The sequence below is a fragment of the Cydia splendana genome, chromosome 5, assembly GCF_910591565.1.
Source record: "Cydia splendana chromosome 5, ilCydSple1.2, whole genome shotgun sequence".
NCBI classification, from domain to species: domain Eukaryota; kingdom Metazoa; phylum Arthropoda; class Insecta; order Lepidoptera; family Tortricidae; genus Cydia; species Cydia splendana.
The window spans coordinates 6,947,082-6,968,299 of record NC_085964.1 but is presented as its reverse complement, the minus strand read 5'-3'; the positions used below and the strand labels follow the sequence as shown (position 1 = coordinate 6,968,299).

The 21,218-nt window shown below is 37.7% G+C and overlaps 2 protein-coding genes and 1 non-coding gene across 3 annotated transcripts in view; 1 reads left to right on the top strand and 2 right to left on the bottom strand.

Moving 5' to 3' along the window:
- LOC134790566 (protein unzipped) overlaps positions 1–3,216 on the top strand; it is a 48,849-nt gene extending 45,633 nt beyond the window's left edge. The window contains exon 4 of the mRNA XM_063761414.1: positions 66–3,216. Within this exon, the coding sequence (XP_063617484.1) occupies positions 66–1,204 (1,139 nt within the window). The 3' untranslated portion in view covers positions 1,205–3,216. The remainder of the gene's footprint in view (positions 1–65) is intronic.
- The window catches only part of LOC134790564 (mitoguardin), a 98,547-nt gene that overhangs the window by 64,310 nt on the left and 13,019 nt on the right, over positions 1–21,218 (bottom strand). The gene's annotated exons all lie outside the window — the stretch shown is intronic.
- Trnap-agg (transfer RNA proline (anticodon AGG)) lies at positions 19,457–19,528 on the bottom strand. Its single transcript has one exon. It is a non-coding gene; the product is annotated as a tRNA-Pro (tRNA).

Genomic DNA, 21,218 nt, shown 5'->3' with positions numbered 1-21,218 from the left:
TTGTTTTTCTTTTTATGGTTATACAATATTTAATTTCAAAATATAAAATGTATTATTTGTTTCAGGGTCACCTGTTTATATATGCAGAGCAAATCATGATGGCGATATGTTGTTAGGACATTTAGGGCCTGAATATACTAAGTGCGCAGTGTCTGAAACCAAAGCCTACGATACTTTCGAAGTTCTCGAAAATATTGAAAACTCGTCCCTCATTGTATGGAATCAATGGAATAGGTTCAACCCAAGACCAGATGGTGCTATAGTTGTTAATCCATCTGATAGCTCCGATATTATTGGCAGGGCAGATAATGTGGCCAGAATCTCTTATGGCCAAACCACGGGCCGTCTGATAACTTTCGATGAGCAAACTAAAGATGAAGGCGAAGTTCTTATTGAAATTGAACCTGTCAGTTACAAACTGGAAAACGTTGTGCTGGAGGAAAAAGCATCCAGACAGAATGATCCTCTCATATTCCGGGAATTGATTCTTTCCAATGAAAACGATTTTCCTGCCACGGCAACCGAGGAAGTCGCATACAAGTATAACTACACCGTTTCTTGGGGCCACGGACATGGCCTTTCGGCTGGTTTGAACACAACTATAGAAATGCCTGACGGCCCTGTTAAAATTCGATGGGCTAGTCCATTAAAAGAAGAAAGAAATGGATTTTATAAAATTGAAAAACATTTGGAACCTGGAACATCTTGTAATGTAACATTCAGAGGAAACTATACAGACCGGGATGTGCAATATACCGCTACTTTAACAACTTATTATAAAGACGGTATTACTCGATCAAGGCTGCTGCAAGGGGAACGCATTGAAAATACGGTCGACGTTGAAGCAATTTACGGTGAAGTCTATTTTACCGGCAATTATAGTTTGGTACCCACCACCACTACAACCACAACGACAACGACCACGACTACTACTACCACGCCATCACCCGCCCCACCAGCTTCAGAAGAGGAAGATAACGATAATAGCATCGCTAGTGACATAAGGAAGCCTGATCATTCAGGGGAAATGGATAGCCACATGTTAGGTGACAGTAGTGAAAATATGGGAAAAGCACCTCCGGCCAAGGAAGACATCAAATCCGCTTCCGTGGGTCCACTAGGCAGCAAACCGAATGACGCCGGCAGAAGCGTATTTGCGTTGAGCCTACTCGTTATGACGCCACTATTCAAGATGTTGCTTTAAGCAGCCAAGATTGTAGAATTCCTGTAAATAGTCAAGCGGATTTAACTACATATTTTCGCTTTGTTTCCCGATTAAGCTTGATGCTATTGTTTTTAAAGCGTAAACAATATTTTGCGGTATGATATAGTGGAGGTTTCTCGACATTCCCGTTATGTGATTCATTCCATGTAAAATATGACGCCAAAATAAATCACATAACTGTAAATATAAATTGTATATAGTTATTGAATATTAAACAACGTCGCCGAGCGACAATGTAGGAAGATTGTCAAAAGCAGTGGAAGAATTGGAGATACCCGGCAATGTAGGTAGGAAAAATTAATGATGCAGCATAATTATTGCTGATGTTACCAATGAAAGTTGTATTCAAGGCACACACAATAAAGGCTTAATAATGAAAGTTTGCAAAAATAGGACTTATCGTGAAAAAAGAAATTATAATATGTAATAAAATGTAGTGGTTGCTTACCATTTTGCATGTTATCATGTCTGTCACAATGAAATAAAAAATAAAACGTTTTAAGTTTTATACGCTTAACATTTCTGGTAATTAAACCAAAAATTGTGATTGAAGTTGTAGTATCTCGTGTTCAGAACTATGCCAATCATTTAAGTAGAGCCTGCGGGCAATAGGTCAAATCTATGCAAAGATAATAAATATAAATCTGTATTTTTCTATTTTAGTCGATTATTGCAAATATTGAAATTGTAAATAATTGCAATATTTTTATAGATGCACTGAGCGAACTAGCTGATATTTACAAGAACGTACCTAGTTAAATTGCAGCTTTTATCTGTACCTACCTATTGATTCCAGCCCTAGTGTGTTCTTATTTTATTTCGATATAACCATCCAAGTTCGATTGTAATGACTGTATACATGTAACAGCGTCAAATCATATGTTTTACGGTACCTCGTTGTGTTGTAAGTTCCATATTCTTTAATTGTTTTTTTAGTTATATAAGTTAAAAGAGTTTAAAATCCAGAATTAAGAGATATTACTATTTTTAAACTTTTAGTGTTAAATAATATTTAATTTATTTGTTTTCACAGTGATGTATTACTTAATATTTTAGTTTCGTGTAACGCAAGTTACATCAATTATTATCAAAAAAAAACCTATCATCTATTAACTTGGATATATTGCCAAAGCTGTGTAGAACTATCAAACCTCTAATTAAATGAATAGTAAGAACGATCCCTCCGGTTACCTAACATCGTCCTCTACAAAATCTTGATCTTAAACATTCTCTGTCTTACTTACAGTTTAAACGCAGTGTTTTGGGTATGTGTATAGAAAGTGAATGATATTTTTGTATGGGTATATAATATCTATTGTAAGTTCGCCTTTAAGATAACTTCTCCTAGGGTCACATCATAACTTTCGAATGTTAAAACTACGAACTAATCAAGTGTTTCTCAGTATTTTTGTTAAAGATTATTAGTTAAGTCTTTATCCGTTAGTTTTCTCAACGTCGCTAAACAGTTTTATCGATACTTTACGTAGGTAGATAAATGTCCCACCTAGTGTACCATTATTGTGTAAGGTTTTTAGTGTACCTATTTGAATCTCTTACTTGGAGCACTTGAATGCAAGCCTCGCTCCAATAGTAACCACAAAAATGCAAGAAATTGTTGTTATCAATTGCAAGATACCTGTCCCCTTGGAATGCTTTTGTCGGGATACCTGTATCAATTATCCATCATTGTTATAAATAATGAATGTTTCCATAATTTAATGTAGTTGGCTACAGAAAATGATAGATAGATGGGTGTTCACAACGGCCTTTGAATGTTCAACGTCTAATATTTCAAAATTGCTTATATTGTTCTTTAGATATATAGAGATTTTTCTGATTAGAGTTATTTGTGTATGAGTCCGTATTATGTAGTAGATATCGATCAATGAGCCTCTTTGACACACCAACACTGTTTTGCGAAGCATAATTGTGATGTTAATTCCATGTAAGTTTTATTTGTTTAAACTTATTAAAGTGTAATTAATAAAACATTGAATTATTTTCTTCCCTTTACCAATACAGTTCCAATTTGAATGTAATTGAAGAAGTGGTGGTACAAACGGAATACATAATTCAAAGACTAATAAAAAGTAGGTGATGCGGGGGAGGAAAGTAGAGAATAGGTAGGTACAGTCGCCATCAGATATATCGGAGCGGCCAAGGTGCTCACAAATATCGGAACACGCCTCTATTGTCAGGGCGTTAGAGCGCGTGTTCAGATATTGTGAACACCTTGGCCGCTCCGATATATCTGATGGCGACTGTACACGTATGCATGTATAAGTACCGTTCTTCAAAAGTACGGCGTCCGTCCCTTCGTAGAGGGAGGGCTTACACGCAATTTATAGCCGAAGCACCGTGGACGCGACCGATGGGGCGTATGGGAAGTTTACGAATTGCTCCTATAAAACAAAGTTTAATGCTGACTACGACGAGCAGGAAGTGGGTTATATTTCGTAGAGGGGTGTCCGGATGTTCATGGACCTGCCTGACATATCAATTGAGATACAGATTCGAAAATTTGAACTCGATGATGAAGTTGAATTTTATTACCATGGTTGATGCATTTTAAATTTGAGGTCATATTAATAGCTATTGTTCAAAAACGAAATTTGAACCACAGAATATTGTATATTTCCATTTTGTTAGTTAGTAGGTATATTAGTGTATGTTGGCAGATTGGCTCGGCACGTTCATCGTCCAAATCAAATACACACAATCAGGTCGAAAAGACAAGAACTAGAGTAGGTCCATCTTTCTATAAAGCCTCTTGAACGATGGTTTGCATATAAAGCATCCAAATTGTTTGTTAAAATAATCTTTAAAACAGACAGCGTAACTGCATGATAATGCACTCAACTGTATTGAACACATTTCCATACAAAAAGATCACTTTTCATTGCTCTTAGGACTCGAGTGTAATCTTGGATAGTACATAACGCCTTACAGCACCTACATGTCCGTCGCTAGTGTCGCAACCGTCTCTCATTATTTCTTGTACGACTTCGTGTCGTTCGACACCCCGGTCCTTGTTAGCGTTGGAAATAGGCTAATGTTATTCAATTGGGCGACCTCAAAATAACCCATGGAACACAACTTTTGTAACGTTCAAAGTATTCAAACCATACATTAGTTTATTATAAATAGATTAGGAGTGTAGTAATCTTCATAAAGCAGCAGCAGAAATAATCAATAATATCTTATTTCAATTGCTCGAGTTAATACTTGAATCTTTTTATAACGGTCAGATGGGATGATTACCATAATTAAGACATCTAACATCTAGGTAATAACGATTACGTTCTTCTATTGTTCCTACTGACAATCTTTAAACAATCTGCTTTCATCCTTTCAAAGAGAAACTGAGTCCTATTCAACTCGTTGGATTCACATGTGAATGTGTGGCTACAATCATGTTTAAATAAAATAATATACTCACATGGTAGCCAAGTCTCGCCCTGTCATTCTGTCGAATCGTATAGGCCCGTCAGAAATGTAATGACGCCTAGATATTTTTTAGCAAAAACGAGGGATTGGCAAAATGATACATCGACAAACCTGTTATCTACCGATAAGCAAAGCAGGTAAAGGATAAATATTTAAAAGCAAATTATAATGAGTTGTAAGTAAGTAAGCCAAAATGTTACAAGAATATGAATCAAATGCAAATCGACATATAGGTACTTTTCTCTATATGTAGGTTATCTGAATATAAAAACGAAAACTATTTTGTTAGATAAAAGAAGACTGGCTACTAAAAAAAAGTTCGAGGTATAAGAAGAAAAGAAGAAGAAATTAAGAAGTCATGAGTTAAGTAATTTATTCTTTTTTAACAATCCAAAAAAAATTAATTAATTTAAGGAAAAAAAATCTCTCCAACATAGGATAAAGGTAGAAATTATATGGTTTTGACCTAAAAAATTCAAATAATGATATTGTATAGTAGTTCGTCGAAGTAGGTAATAAGGATACAGGCAGATACACGACATAGGATTAGGTATAAAATAGGTATCTAGCGGAATTTTCATTTCGTCTGGTTATTAAATGAGAAGCCATGCCGTGTATGAAAACTGTATAAAGTTCATGGCACTGGCATTTTCACGGCCTCGGCGTAATTCGCCCATTGCGCCGTAAAACGACCATTGCTCTGCCATTCCAGTTTAACGGCCCCAACAACTCCAACAAGGGGAAGAAAAGAAACCCAAAAAGGTATTATAGAAACCATTTATAAATCATTTATTAAAACTGAAAACTTTGTTCTAAAATAAAACCCAATATTTGTAAACTTCTAACTTTGCTTTGGATTTAATTTGGACTTAATTTTTCTCTAAGTTACGAGTATTATTGACTTCCTTTCAAATAAAAACGGGTTTGAATGAAATTTATGGCGCGACAGATGGCAAGAACGACCCTGGCTCCGAGTGGATTCCACGAGGCCGGAAAACCTTGTGATACAAGAATCCTAAACATTTCCTTTGGACGGAAAGGCACTTTGTTAAGAATAAGTCGGGTACAAATACGTAAGAAACATAAAATTAAAGTTACCTGCGGAAAGAGTTACGACAGCGAAACAGATGAAACGCATTAGACCTGAGCCTGTACCATCAGTTTTAACATTGACATAACACTCACGTCTACGTAATTTACTTTCTGTACATCTCGCTTGCACTATTGCTCGCATATGCGAGTACGAGCGAGATGCATAGAAAGTAAGTTACGTAGACGTGAGCGTATATGTCAATGTCAAAACTGATGGTAGACGTACGGTAATGCGTTTATTCATCTACCTTTGCTTATTCCTTACCTACCTAGGTAGTAAGTATAAGGTACCTAAATATAATAAAGTTTCTCGTAGATATTTTTTATATACTAAGTAATACTTATGAGATCAGTTTTGTTTACCAAAACAAAATTTTATAGAAAGGCAAAATTTTCTAAAATGGAACAGCAAAGAAGGCTAAATAATGACATGTTACGGCCTCCTAGCCTAGTCGGTAGTGACCCTGCCTACGAAGCAGGAGGTCCCAGGTTCGAATCCTGGTAAGGGCATTTATTTGTGTTTATCACAAATATTTGTTCCTGAGTTCGGGATGTTTTCTATGTATATAAGTATTTATATATACAGGATGATTCATGAGACGTGAGCAGGACTAATCCTGCACACTCAGTAACTGATAATTGGTCGATCACCGTCGTATTTAGGAGAAACAACCACACTTTTTCCTATTTTTTAACTTTTTGGTGAGGGCAAATTTAATTCTCAACAATCATGGTCACCCTACAGGACCTAATTAATAAACATAAAACCTCTTTAACCGTAATGGCATTTTGATTATGAAGAAAATAAACTGTCAAACTTGAGTGAGATACGAGTTTTCAAAAGTAACCAGACCGTGATGACAGTAATGACATTCAATTTGACACAGAATATCGGTAGTTTAGTATTCTAATTTTAGGGTGACCATGCATGTCGTAAAAAAATTAATGACTTTTTTTTGCAACATGACTAGAAAATTAACGTTAACCTCACTAATACTGATACGAACCAGTTGCTTATAATTAACGATATGCGCAGTGTTAGTCCTGCTCACGTCTCCTGAATATATATATGTGTAGGTATATTATATATATCGTCGTCTAGTACCCACAATACAAGCCTTATTGAGCTTACCGTGGGACTAGGTCGATCTGTGTAAAAATTGTCCTATAATATTTATTTAATATATTTATTTATAATGTTACTAGATGAAAACCCGGCTTCGCTCGGGTAAAATAAATAATAGTAATAGGTAATACTCATTTTGAATTAAGTAATTATTTACTTTTAGACTTCATACCTTCATCAAGGCGGTTACAAACCTATCTCATCTCAGAAAACTTTAAATCCGTAACATACAATCATAACTCGAAAAATTTACTATTCCGATAATTATATCTAAAAACAAATATGTAATTAAAAAAACCTAATCCGCTTTTCTGGTAGCAGTTCGGTTCTGTAAGGATCACAGTTCTAACCTGACCCACTTTTCTGGTCGCAGATCGGTTCTGTGAAGGCCGCATTTATAACCTAGCCCACTTTCCAATCTCAAAAGAGGGAACCCTTTTGTACCTACCCTTCATGGCACTAAAGTGAAAGTATGGAAATTATCACTACTATTTCATTCTTTAATATTAATGCCTATCCGTTAATATTAAATTCGTTTACAAAAAAAAAACTGAATAAGTGCGAGTCGGACTCACCCATCAAGAACGGAACACTTTTTAATATTTGTTGTTATAGCGGCAACAGAAATACATCATGTGTGAAAATTTCAACTGTCTAGCTATCACGGTTCTTGAGATACAGCCTGGTGACAGAGGGACAGTGGAGTAAACTGAAATAAAGGTTCCGTCACACCGGCGCGATTTCAGAGCCGGGCCTGAGCGTTTTATATGAAAAAGCGGCGCGCCCCGCTCACGCGCCGCACGCGAAACGCGCCTGTGTGACGGAGCCTGAAATGTCAAACCGGGCAAGTGCTCGCGCACGAAGGGTTCCATACTTTTTAGTATTTGTTGTTATAGCGGTAACAGAAATACATCATCTGTGAAAATTTCAACTGCCTAGGCCTATCACGGTTCATGAGATACAGCCTGGTGACAGACAGACAGACAGACAGACAGACGGACAATGAAGTAAAACTGAAATAAATGTCATATACCTACTAAGAAAAACCGGCCAAGTGCGAGTCGGAATCGCTAATAGGTTCCCGTTTTTTAGTTACCCTTCAGGTACGGAACCCTAGTATGAGTGTAATAGATTTGTAACCGGTCAGCAATGTGAGTCCCTTGGAGAAGCAGAGGTCTAGTCTAAACCCCCACTTACCATCGGCATTAACAGCCTTGTATTCTTGTTTGCCACCAACATGTCATATTAATACATATTAATAAAAATTTACTCGGTCAACAATGTGAGTCCCTTGGAGAATCAGAGGTCTAGTCTAAACTCCCACTTACCATCGGCATTAACAGCCTTGTATGAGTTGTATGCTTGTTTGCCACCAACATGCCATGTTAAAACATATTAATAAAAATTTACTCGGTCAGCAATGTGAGTCCCTTGGAGAAGCAGAGGTCTAGTCTAAACTCCCACTTACCATCGGCATTAACAGCCTTGTATGCTTGTTTGCCACCAACATGTCATATTAAAACATATTAATAAAAATTTACTCGGTCAGCAATGTGAGTCCCTTGGAGAAGCAGAGGTCTAGTCTAAACTCCCACTTACCATTGGCATTAACAGCCTTGTATGCTTGTTTGCCACCAACATGTCATATTAAAACATATTAATAAAAATTTACTCGGTCAGCAATGTGAGTCCCTTGGAGAAGCAGAGGTCTAGTCTAAACTCCCACTTACCATCGGCATTAACAGCCTTGTATGCTTGTTTGCCACCAACATGTCATATTAAAACATATTAATAAAAATTTACTCATTTCATCAGTCATATCCAGCCTAGCATTGCATTGGCCCCGCTTAAATATTTCTTTAATTTATTTTTAGTATTTGTTGTTATAGCGGCAACAGAAATACATCATTTGTGAAAATTGAAACTGTCTAGTTAATCTAGTTATCACGGTTCATGAGATCTTGAGATACAGCCTGGTGACAGACAGACGGACAGCAGAGTCTTAATATTTAATAGGGTCCCGTTTTTACCCTATGGGTACGCAACCCTAAAAAGTGACCAAGGCCTCCAGTGCCCTAGGCTGGAATCAAAGCAGCGTCCTCTGCTATTGCAGCAGGTGCCTGTGCCATTCTGCCACCGGGCCACCCACGGCGGCATAGGTCGAATTTTTCCAAGGATACTTATGCACTACTTACTGAAGGTTTATGGAGCCTCGCCATCCCTAAGCCTAAATTAAATATTTTCTGAAAATAATTTGTTTTGATCTAATAACATATTGGAGTCCTCGTAATAGGGGTCCCGTTTTTACCCTTTGGCTACAGAACCCTAAAAATAAACCTTGTTTTGGTACTATGTACTATGCTTCACTATGACTCTGAAATTTTAGCAGGAATTAATATTTTTTTTGTTGTCACCTGTCAAATTAGAATAGAATAGAATAGAATAGCCTTTATTGACCAAAAAATTAAATTTCAGCACATATTACATTTAAATAAATTCACATTTCATTTATATCAATTAGTTTCAATATTTTTTCCTTAGTAACTTTATTAAATAATTTTTATGTCATTGCTTTTTAATAATTATTTCAGTCTGCCTTCTTGGCATAGGCCTCCCCCAGCTCTCTCCACAGCTCTCTATCCCTTGCCGTCCCTATCCAATTAGGTCCCGCATGCTTCTTTATGTCATCCGACCACCTCATTATTGGTCTCCCTTCTCTCCTTTTTCCATCTCTAGGATACCATTCCGCTTCCTCTCTATCCCACTTATCTTTACCTTCCCTTGCCATATGTCCAGCCCAACCTGTTGCAGTCAAAAGTGTGAACTGGCCAAAGAACTTTTAACCGACAATAACAGGCAAAACTGCTTTGACTGAGCATGCTGGTCAAAAGTAGTTTTACCTGAAAATCATACCTATTTCTGGCAGCAGTTTCGTTTTTAGGGCGTAGCAAAAAAAAAATAACCCTAACCTACCTATCTCTGGGAACAGTTTCGTTTTTTGGGCGTAGCAAAAAAATAACCCTAACCTACCTATCTCTGCGAGTACTTTTGACTGATAGTAACAGTCACAACACAATTACTATTAACCAATGATTTTCAGGTATAACTACTTTTGACCAACATGCTCAGTCAAAAGCAGTTTTGCCTGTTTTTGTCGGTTAAAAGTTCTTTTGACCAGTTCACACTTTTGACTGCGACATATATACTATCTATATATCTTATTATATTTAATCTTATATTCAACTTACATTGACTCCGGAGATAACTTATTAGCTTTATGCAGTTGACTTTCCAATTCACCGATACACCTCAAATTTGATTCATAGTCTAAAGCACAGTTATTAAATATGTCCACAATACACTGTAGCTTTTTGCACTGTTTCACACTGGCAATGTACTTAATTAGAGTGTGTTACAGTCAGCTGGCACTTAACTCAAAGTTTCTTTGAACAACGTCATTTTCATCTCGCTCACTTATTAGTTTATCACAGCTGCTTCAAGGTTGCTTTCACTTGCATTTCCAGGTAGCTAGTAGTGCCTTGACATGTAAGAATATTTGGAATCATTCTGAAATATTAAAATACAACTGAGAGACCGATGTTTATACTAAACACAATACACCCATGGAACGCTTTGAAGTTCAAATCTCGTTACGTTACGATGGCGTTTGCACTTTGCACTATGTTCGGTGACTATTTTTTATTGTTAACACACACAATACACTATTTAACAGGTTTTTATCACGTCTGGAGCAGGGGTGCGAAACTCCTGACTTCGGTCAAACTCGGCTGCGCTCGGCTCAGCATTGCTCCGAGCAATTATTAGGGTTGGCACCATTTGACTTCCTTTTGCGTGCACGACCACAGATAAGATAATCACTTGATTTTTGACAACCCTAAATAGCCGAAAGGGATAGTGCCATACATTAGAAAGGGACAGCATGATTCGACCCTGAACCGCTGTCAAACTTCGTTTTTGTAGGAAGTTTCCTTTCTGTACGGTAGTACTATTAATTATTCTGTGTCTGGAGTACCGGATAAAGTATTTTCGAATAACAGCCGTCGTTGACGTCTAGGCAGTGTTGCTATCCTCTTAAAAGCCGTAACAGACTATCGCACGTTCTGGCTTAAAAACAAATTTATGTAATAATTATACCGGTATACATATCCATATGAAACGAAACTTAATGCAAATAATAACCATTATACATACCGGAAAGTCATCAAATAAACAGTAATATTCGTCTTGCTTTTTATTAAAAAAAAAACGACCAACCTAACTTGTAAGCATGTTTGCAGTTTCTAAACGCAACGCATAGCTGTCAAATGTCAACCAACAAATTGAGCCTTTAGTATTGTTTGTCGAAATTTTTTCACTTTTAAATGCAAAATACGCGACAATACGAATTTTGCGGATATATGTTCTCGATTCAAAAGTGTTATTTTTTTACGCTCTTTTGTTTGAGCATAATTTAATTTGTTTCTACCGTCAAAGCCGCTCGCGTTTATATATAAGGATGTTGGACTGGGGCGGTATCATGGTCGCATTTTCATCACTTATCATGCCATGCGTCACTTTCGCACCTACTTATTTGTTAGAACGTGACAGGCATGGTGACAAATGATAAAGAGCCCTACTGGTTGGAGTAGGATCCGTCAAAGACATTTCTAGTAGGTAGGCAAGTATACGAGTAAGTAGGTAGCAAGACATGGAAATATATTTCTCGTATATATTTGGCATTTTGGCTAGTCAATTTGGCTACAGATCTCTAGAAGAAGAGTTTGGTCCCCTCATCGCGGACGGAAATTCCCTTAGCCCTTTATATAAATAAAGAATAAAGTAAGATCAAGGAAGTTGATCCTTACGTTTTAAGAAAGCAAGAAGAAAGAAAGAATATAAATATTAATTTTACAAGCCAGTAGATCGACACAAAAACTTAATGATATTTTGAAGTTACCTATAAAGGAAACGATTTAGGCGTATTTTTAGCAGCTGAGCTAGATGGCACATTGTTTAGATTGAGCGATAACATAACTATAGACTGATCATCAAGTGCTATGAATGAATTTGTTAATGTAACCACCAAACACAAAGCGCAGTACACAGTCTAATAGTTCAATTAAAAAAAAAAACAGATCTACAATATTTCGCAACCACCATTCAGTTTATCTTATGAGACAAACTTTATATAAAGGACTGTTGGTCCTTGCAAGGAAGGAAATAACTTTCCCGTGGATTAAACGCTTACAAAACCCTTCTGGGCTGAACACAGGTTGCTTGGTAAATAGCACGTGTTCTTCTGCCCAAGGCATTCAGCTTTCTGAGGCGTTTCAGCGAACGAGCAGGGGTGTAATTGCAATAGCAAGCGCAGGCGAGTAGATCACTCAACCCGCTCAACCGGGCCAGATTAAAAAGCATTCTTAAGGGGCCCACAGATTACCAGTTCGCCGGACGATATCAGTCTGTCAGTTAATCGCAGAAGGTGACAGTTTCGAACAACTGACAAGCTGATATCTGATATCGTCCGGCGAACTGTTAGTCTGTGGCCCCTTTAGAGCGATTTCACACTACGTCCGATCCGAATCCGATCCGAACCCGTGAAAATATGGGTCTAGAAAACTCGGACCGAATTCGGATATTCGCTTACGCACTAGTCCTATACACTGGATGCCTGCCGCTTCACGCACCCAGCCACATACCCCGCCCGCCCCGCTGCCTCTCTGCTCGTACGCAGCTCGGCTTTAACTCGGACGCAGTGCGCGAGCGTTCATACAAATAGTACTAAGGCTACTTCGGTCCGTCAATCGAACCGTCAAGAAATCGGATGACGGAGATCGGATATAGTGCGTAACTTACCATAGAAATAGTTCTACGGCTACAACGGATAATATTTTCACGGGTTCGGATCGGATTCGGATCGGACGTAGTGCGAAACCGCTCTTAGGTTTCGTAATATTACAGATCTCGAGGTCACAGTTTTATAGCTTTGCCTGAGTGTTAGGCATAGTCCTAATTGATTGAACACATACACAAACGATGCAATCTTGCAGAGTTGGGCAAAAATTAACTTGAATAAGAATAAGAATAAAAACAGAAATTTTATTCTTATTCAAATCAATTTGAATTAGAATAATTCTTGCACTAGTTATTTTAGAATAAAATTAAGGTGAATAAATCATGTGACTTTTATTGGGTCCTTACCTATGAAATTGGCGTTTTTGTTCATAGATATAAGTCTGATCCTAGTTTTTTTTTTTTACAAAAGTACATACACAATTACAATAAAACTACAGTGCACTCAATAAACAACGATTTTACATACAATTAATTGTTATTTTTTATTGTTAAGTGTTCAGAATTAAGCCTTGAAAATAGGTCTTTTCATGTGCTGTCGGTTCGAGTATTAAAATTACTTATATTTTTCTAATGGTACCAATTTTCAAGAAATGGAGATATTGAAAACATACCTTAAAGGTGTCAAAAATTACTGGAAAAATTTTGTTTGGTTTGAATTAGCCATCAAAAAAATATCCGCAAAATTAATTGTATGGAAATTCGTGTTTCGTTGAAATTCTCCGAACAAAACGCCAATTTCATAGGTAATGACCTAATATTTAATTACACAAACGGGTCTACCGCGATATAATTTCATTGTTTTTACCTTTAATTCTTTCTTTAATGAGAGAGGCGATTGAAATTAAAAAACACCCTAAAAATTTCAATCGTGAGGACGGGTACAAATTATCGTCTACTTGGGGACCAGTGATTCAAATGTTGAAACCAGCGGATATATCTTCGGACCAGTGTACGGATACTGTGAGTGTTGCGTGTCGTGCCGTGGACAATAAACATTAAACTTTAACGGGTAGCTGCAATTTCTTTGTCTACCCCGAACATTTTTATAAACTAATTTCGGGTAGTTTAGTGGTGTTTTATTAATATCTCCGTTGACATTTGTTGGGACGTCAGTCTTTCCGTGACCACAGCTGGTGCAACTCAGCTGAAACGTCGGAATTAAAGGTAAAAACAATGAAATTATATCGCGGTAGACCCGTTTGTGTAATTAAATATGTGTACAAAACGCGAGAGTTTAAAGTGTCATGTGACTTTTATTTTAAATGCGGAGTAAAAAACAGAATAATTATTCTAGAAGTGAGGCTATTCTAACTAAGGTTTTATTCAATTAAAATGTTATTTAGAATTAAGTTAATTTTTGTAGTACACTTGGTTAAATTTTGTAAGTTGATTTTCACCCTTCTATTTAAAAGTCGGATTGATTTGATATTTGTTACTTTAGTTTAGGTATAGTACACATTGAAGAGTTTCGCTATACGCTATCTAGTTCTATCATCCGATCAGGGTGCTTAGCCAACATGCCAAACGTTGACGCTCCGTAGAGTTGCGCATAGTCTCTCTATCACTCTTACATATTAGTGCGATACAGAGACAGAGCGTTTCGTTGTCGTAGCACTCGTAGCGCAAACGATTGGGTGCCTAGCTAAGATGCCAATTTTTGTTTTTAATTTAATAACCAAATCATTAGGTACAATTTAGCTGTTTTTAACGCTTTCTGTCTCTATCACTCGTACATATTAGTGCAATAGAGAGACAGAGATAGCGTTTCGTTGTCGTAGCGCAAACGATTGGCATGTTGGCTACGCACCCAAGGTGCTAAGCAAAGATGACAATTTTTGTTTTTAATTTAATAACCAAATCTTTGGATACAATTTAGCTGTTCTGGGGGCCTAGCCATTATGCCAATAGTTTGCACTCCGACAACGAAGCGCTCTCTCTGTCTCTCTATTGCACTTATACAGGGTGAAATTTAATTCACTGGCCAAATTGAAACACCCGAAAGAACTCGAAAAAATATTAAACACGTGTTTTTTCTTTTAATACCGCTCAGTACATTTTTTTCGAAATAACTCATCATCAAGTTGTCCTAAAAACCTCGTACGTTATGGTGAACCGACAACTACCCACTACACCCGCTTCTCTCTTATCAGTTAAGGTCATTGACACCCCGCCCCTCCCGCTGTTTGCAATCGCGTCACCAATTATGAACCCTATTGCAGCGAGATAAGACGCTTACCTACATAAGTTGCTAATTTTTCCTTCATACTTTAACGGGCTTAGAGCCGTCAAAATGCAAAGGCAACCCATTTTTAATCTAAAATATTATTTCTGACTAATGATTATTAACAAAACGTCCGTGGCTTAAAAACAATGAGTAAAAACTAGGTCAGGAATCTTTGCATTCAGGCGTATTTAAAAATTTAATCATCTTATGTACTTACATTTGATTAAAAGTCGACGCAATTAATGAAAGTCCCACGAGATGGTACTCTTGGATTCAATCCTTGTCTGCGAAGGCGTGGAACTGATTCCATTTCGTATAATCTTTGTGCACCACGTAAACACTCACCACTTAATAAATAACACCGTACCATTTCCTAATATTCCCGGTTCGAAAACATTTTTTTAAACCTTAGTACGCGCGCGATTATTATTTAAGGTTGGCGAGTGACGAGTGACTAATCATTTATGCTTACCGTTATGTTTACCGCTAGCGCGGAATGGTTTAGACTACCCTCGAAATTGATAAACCTGCCTACCATCGCCAACACTAACTAGGTGGACCCTATTGCAACGATTATAAGGTTTAGTGAAGGTCAGATAAGAGTTTTGCTGATGTTGTTGTTAAAACCTACTATTAGGTTTGTTTACATTTGTGGTAATAGGGTGACCACGACTCGTGGAAAGTATTTAAAAATTGAAAAATGAAAATTATAAAAAAATGTACTCTTTTTTTTTTGGTAAATAGATTCCTTAAGTGTAACCTAGTGCCTGGAATGAATATGGCCAGTGATTTAAATTTCACCCTGTATATAAGATGCCAATTTTGTTTTTAATTTAATAACCAAGTCATTAGGTACAATTTAGCTGTTTTTAGCGCTTTCTGTCTCTACCACTCTTACATATTAGTCCAATAGAGAGACAGAGATAGCGTTTCGTTGTCGTAGCGCAAACGATTGGCATGTTGGCTACGCACCCAAGGTGCTAAGCAAAGATGACAATTTTTGTTTTTAATTTCATAACCAATCATTAAGTAAATTTAGCTTTTCTGGGGGCCTAGCCAAGATGCCAATCGCATGTGCTCCGACAACGAAGCACTTTCTGTCTCTATCATATTAGTGCGATAGAGGGACAGATATACCGTTTCGTTCTCGTAGCGCAAACGATTGGCATATTGGCTACGCACCCAAGGTGCCTAGCCAAGATGTCAATTTTTGTTTTTAATTTAATAACCAAATCTTTGGGTACAATTTAGCTGTTCAGGGGGCCTAGCCAATATGCCAATCGCTTGCGCTCCGCCAACGAAGCGCTTTCTGTCTCTATCACTCTTACATATTAGTGCGATAGAGAGACATATAGCGTTTTGTTGTCGTGGCGCAAACGTTTGGCATGTTGGCTACGCTTCCATGTGCCTTGCCAAGATGCCAATTTTTGTTTTTAATTTAATAACCAAATTAGGTAAATTTAGCTGTTCTGGGGGCCTAGCCAACATGCCAATCGCTTGCGCTCCAACAACGAAGCGCTTTCTGTCTCTATCACGGCGGCAATGGCTAGGCCCCCAGAACAGCTAAATTGTATCCAAAGATTTGGTTATTAAATTAAAAACAAAAATTGTCATCTTGGCTAGGCACTTTGGGTTCGTAGCCAGTATGCCGATCGTTTGCGCTACGACAACTAAACGCTATCTCTGTCTCTCTATCGCACTAATATGTAGGAGTGATAGACAGAAAGCGCTTCGTTGTTGGAGCGCAAGCGATTGGCATGTTGACTAGGCCCCCAGAACGGTTAAGTTTACCTGATGATTTGATTATTAAATTAAAAACAAAAATTGTCATCTTGGCTAGGCATCTTGGGTGCATAGCCAACATGCCAATCTTTTGCGCTACGACAACGAAACGCTATCTCTGTCTCTCTATCGCACTAATATGTAAGAGTGATAGAGACAGAAAGCGCTTCGTTGTTGGAGCGCAAGCGATTGGCATGTTGGCTAGGCCCCCAGAGCTACCTAATGTATGGTTATTAAAATAAAAACAAAAAATTGGCATCTTGGCTAGGCACATTGGGAGCGTAGCCAACATGCCAAACGTTTGCGCTACGACAACAAATGCTATCTTTGTCGCTCTATCGCACTAATATGTAAGAGTGATAGAGACAGAAAGCGCTTCGTTGTTGGAGCGCAAGCGATTGGCATGTTGGCTAGGTCTCCAGAACAGCTAAATTTACCGAATGATTTGGTTATTAAATTAAAAACAAAAATTGTCATCTTGGCTAGGTTCCTTGGGTTCGTAGCCAGTATGCCAATCGTTTGCGCTACGACAACAAAACTCTATCTCTGTCTCTCTATCGCACTAATATGTAAGAGTGATAAAAACAGAAAACGCTTTGTTGTTGGAGCGCAAGCGATTGGCATGTTGACTAGGCCCCCAGAACGGTTAAGTTTACCTGATGATTTGATTATTAAATTAAAAACAAAAATTGGCATCTTGGCTAGGCACCTTGAGTGCGTAGCCAACATGCCAATGGGTTGCGCTACTTCAACAAAACGCTACCTCCGTCTCTCAATCGCACTAATATGTAAGAGTTATAGAGACAAAGCGCTTCGTTGTCGGAGCGCAAACGATTGGCATCTTGGCTAGGCCCCTAGACCAGTTAAATTGAACCTAATGATTTGACTACTAAATTAAAAATAATACTGTTACTGAAACTATGCGTTATGCGACAGTCAATTTGTAAGATTTTATTTCAAAAAATAGGTATAAATTAGACAAGAGACTAAGTACTATTACATCTACCTAACTATACGGAATTATAGATGGTCAAGCAAATCTTGTCAGTAGAAAAAGGCGCGAAATTCAAATTTTCTATGAGACGATATCCCTTCGCACCTACATTTTTCAAATTTGCCGCCTTTTTCTACTGACAAGATCTGCTTGACCAAGTATAGTACCTATACGGTACCCGAACTACATTTTTATTCGTGGAATATTATTTCAATTAAAAATCATGATTATATTTATTTGATTAAGAATAAGTTATTCTCATTCAATTTTTTCTCATACGAATTATTCCCGACCAAAATTATTTGAATATTTTTGACGGGAATAAAATCGAGATGATTTTATTGCTACGAATTCTTATTCAAATAATGATTTTATTCTTGAATGCCCAACACTGCAATCTTGTCGCACAATGCGATTAAATAGTTACACAAGTATAAACTAATATTTCCGGAGTAAGGGCACATATTTGAAGCTTATGGCTCCTCTACACGATGGGCCAGCGCCGGCCACTCCAAGGGAGTCAGTTAATCGCAGAAGGTGACAGTTCCGAACAACTGACAAGCTGATATCGTCCGGCGAACTGTTAGTCTGTGGCCCCTTTAGGTTTCGTAATATTACAGATCTCGAGGTCACCGTTTTATAACTTTGCCTGAGTGTTAGGCATAGTCCTAATTGATTGGACACGTACACAAACGATGCAATCTTGTCGCACAATGAGATTAAATAGTTACACAAGTATAAACTAATCTTTTCGGACTAAGGGCACATATTTGAAGCTTATGGCTCCTCTACACGATGGGCCAGCGCCGGCCACTCCAAGGGACGCAGCCATGCGGTAGAATGAGATAGCAATATCACTTGCTCCCTCTAACGCATAAATTCGTCCCTTGGAGTGGCCGGCGCTGGCCCATCGTGTAGAGGAGCCATTAGAAATAATCGCGCGCGCACGGGCGCAGTTAGAACAAAATTTTGACAGTTCCGAACAACTGACAGGCCGATACCGTCCGGCTGACTGTTAATCAGTGGGCCCCTTAAGTTTCATCATTACCTAATCATTAGGGATATGCATGAAAACGTTGCAGCGAAGGCAGCCAATGACCACGTCGTTAAAATTATTGATTAGATGTCTTTTTGGGTGATATTATGACTGATTATTAACCGAATTAGGACGCCGCCTTAGAATTACAAGGGCTTGGCAAGCAATATGAACACACCGCCTGCAGGCGCCTCCGTTATTTATAACCGTCGGGTTGCAAGGAAACGGAACAGAAAACCTCTACTTTGTATACGTCGTAAAGACTGCGACTGAAGTGAAGACCTTCAAGTGTTTATGTAAAGTAGAATACAAAGTAGTTGCATAAAATAGATAGGTATCTATAATGGTTGTCATCAAATGATAGGGTCTACTGAGGTAAAAAATTACCACTGTTCTAATAATTCATTATGGAAGTGTTCTATTATGCAAAAAAACGTAAATATACAAACAGACTATACACATAGGTAAGTACCTAAATTACCTATACTGTACATTACATATAGTAGGTACTTATGTAAGTACAATAAGCATGTTTAACATTTTTATATATGCTTGTTTGCCATCCACAAATATTTAAATGATCATATAAATAAGGCATGTACGAAATGGCAGAAAAAAGAAAATAAAAACATTTAGGTCTTGAAGAAATAAAAAATAAAACAAAAAGATTATTTGGGCTCGTCCGGGATTTGAACCCGGGACCTCTCGCACCCTAAGCGAAAATCATACCCCTAGACCAACGAGCCGGTTGAAGAACTTGCCGAAATTTGTTAACAGTTTTAAAATCAGTCATATGACAGGCACCAGGTACAATCAATAAATACAATTTAAAAAAATAATCACACAGTAGGTTGAATGTCTCCGATTTATTCTTATGTTATCATTTGTCATAATTATGTTATTGTGTAATGAAGGAGAATGCTCAACTATTAATATGTCAGATTTGTACTTTAAGAAGGCATAGGGGCTGTCCATAAATTACGTCATCGATTTTTGACGATTTTGGACCCCCCCCCCCCCTATAATCATCCAAAAATCATGCTTCAAATGACCCCATTTCCTCCTACTTCATGCTACCGTCATCCGATGTCCAGACCCCCCCCCCCTAATTTGAAATGACGTAATTTATGAATAGCCCCATACTAAATCCTGGTATGAAATTGGGCAATTAAAGCTGTTATTTCAACAACGGATATGAATCCCGATGCTCTCTAATTATTAAATAACAACCATTCCGCACATTTTAACACCGACCGACCGACTGCCTGCAGCGCCATCTATTGTCGAATAGCGGAACTGCCGCTCGTATAATATTTCACGAAGGCAGTAAATTATGACAGTGCAAAGTACACCGCGGTAATTTTCTATGATAACATCCTGTCTGCTCAACTGGACGTTAGAAATAAACGGCAGTTAAGGTTGGATTGCAATAACTTTCTCGTTTTATGCCTTATTTGTAGCTGTTATGTGTATGTGGCAGGCATTGCGGGTAATTACATTGATTATGGCGAATGGCTATTTAGCACTAACTAATAAATGTTACACTTAACTATGTTGTACCACTAATTATAGGTATACTAGACTAAACCACTAGTAGCTAGTATTTCACAATAAATAAATAAAACGTCAACATAAAAAAGTCACAATGTTCATCCCTAGCCCTAGAGGGTGCGTAAAATGCAAATAAGCCTGTCCAATTTGTATTTTGTCTCACATTTTGCTTAATGGAGAGAGTGAGACGCAATGACATTGGACCAAGATATTGGACAGATGGAATACCACCCTAAGCAAATCACTTCTCTTTCCGTTGAGATGTACAGTCAACTGCAAAGATAGTTTTGGTTAAGTTTGGTTTTTGCAAGTGACATATCTCACAGACCATATTTAAAGACGTACCTATTATTACTTCAATAAATGTGAAAGAAAATTGCAATATGCTTTGGCTTATCCCAAGAGAGTGCGTAAAATGTGCAATGTTTAGCAAAGGCATCACGTCTCCGTGCCACCACAGCGCGCTGTGTCACTAGGGCGAGACGTGCCGGGAACGCGCAATCCCGGGGGTAAGTATATACTAACGGGTGACGCCATTGTCTCGGGCCCTTTGAGATGCGTCACTGTTACAGTATGACAACACCGCTATTACTGAATCGTTATCGCGTTGTTTCCATATTTAGGCATATGGAGTACCTATGTAGTATGTAAGTTATTAGCGCTCTATACATTAAAGTACCTATAATTGCCTTTATCAGATTATAATGAAAAAAATTGGCGTTACCTAATCTATTACTAGTCATAATTAACGTTTGATAAATATTTATGGAACTTATGCTTCATAAATCTTGCTATCGCACGATAAGCGCAAAAAACTTTTCTTTTCTATCGAGCGAGGTAAATAGGTCGAGATAAGACGATTACGTAAAAAAAGATCCATTGAAA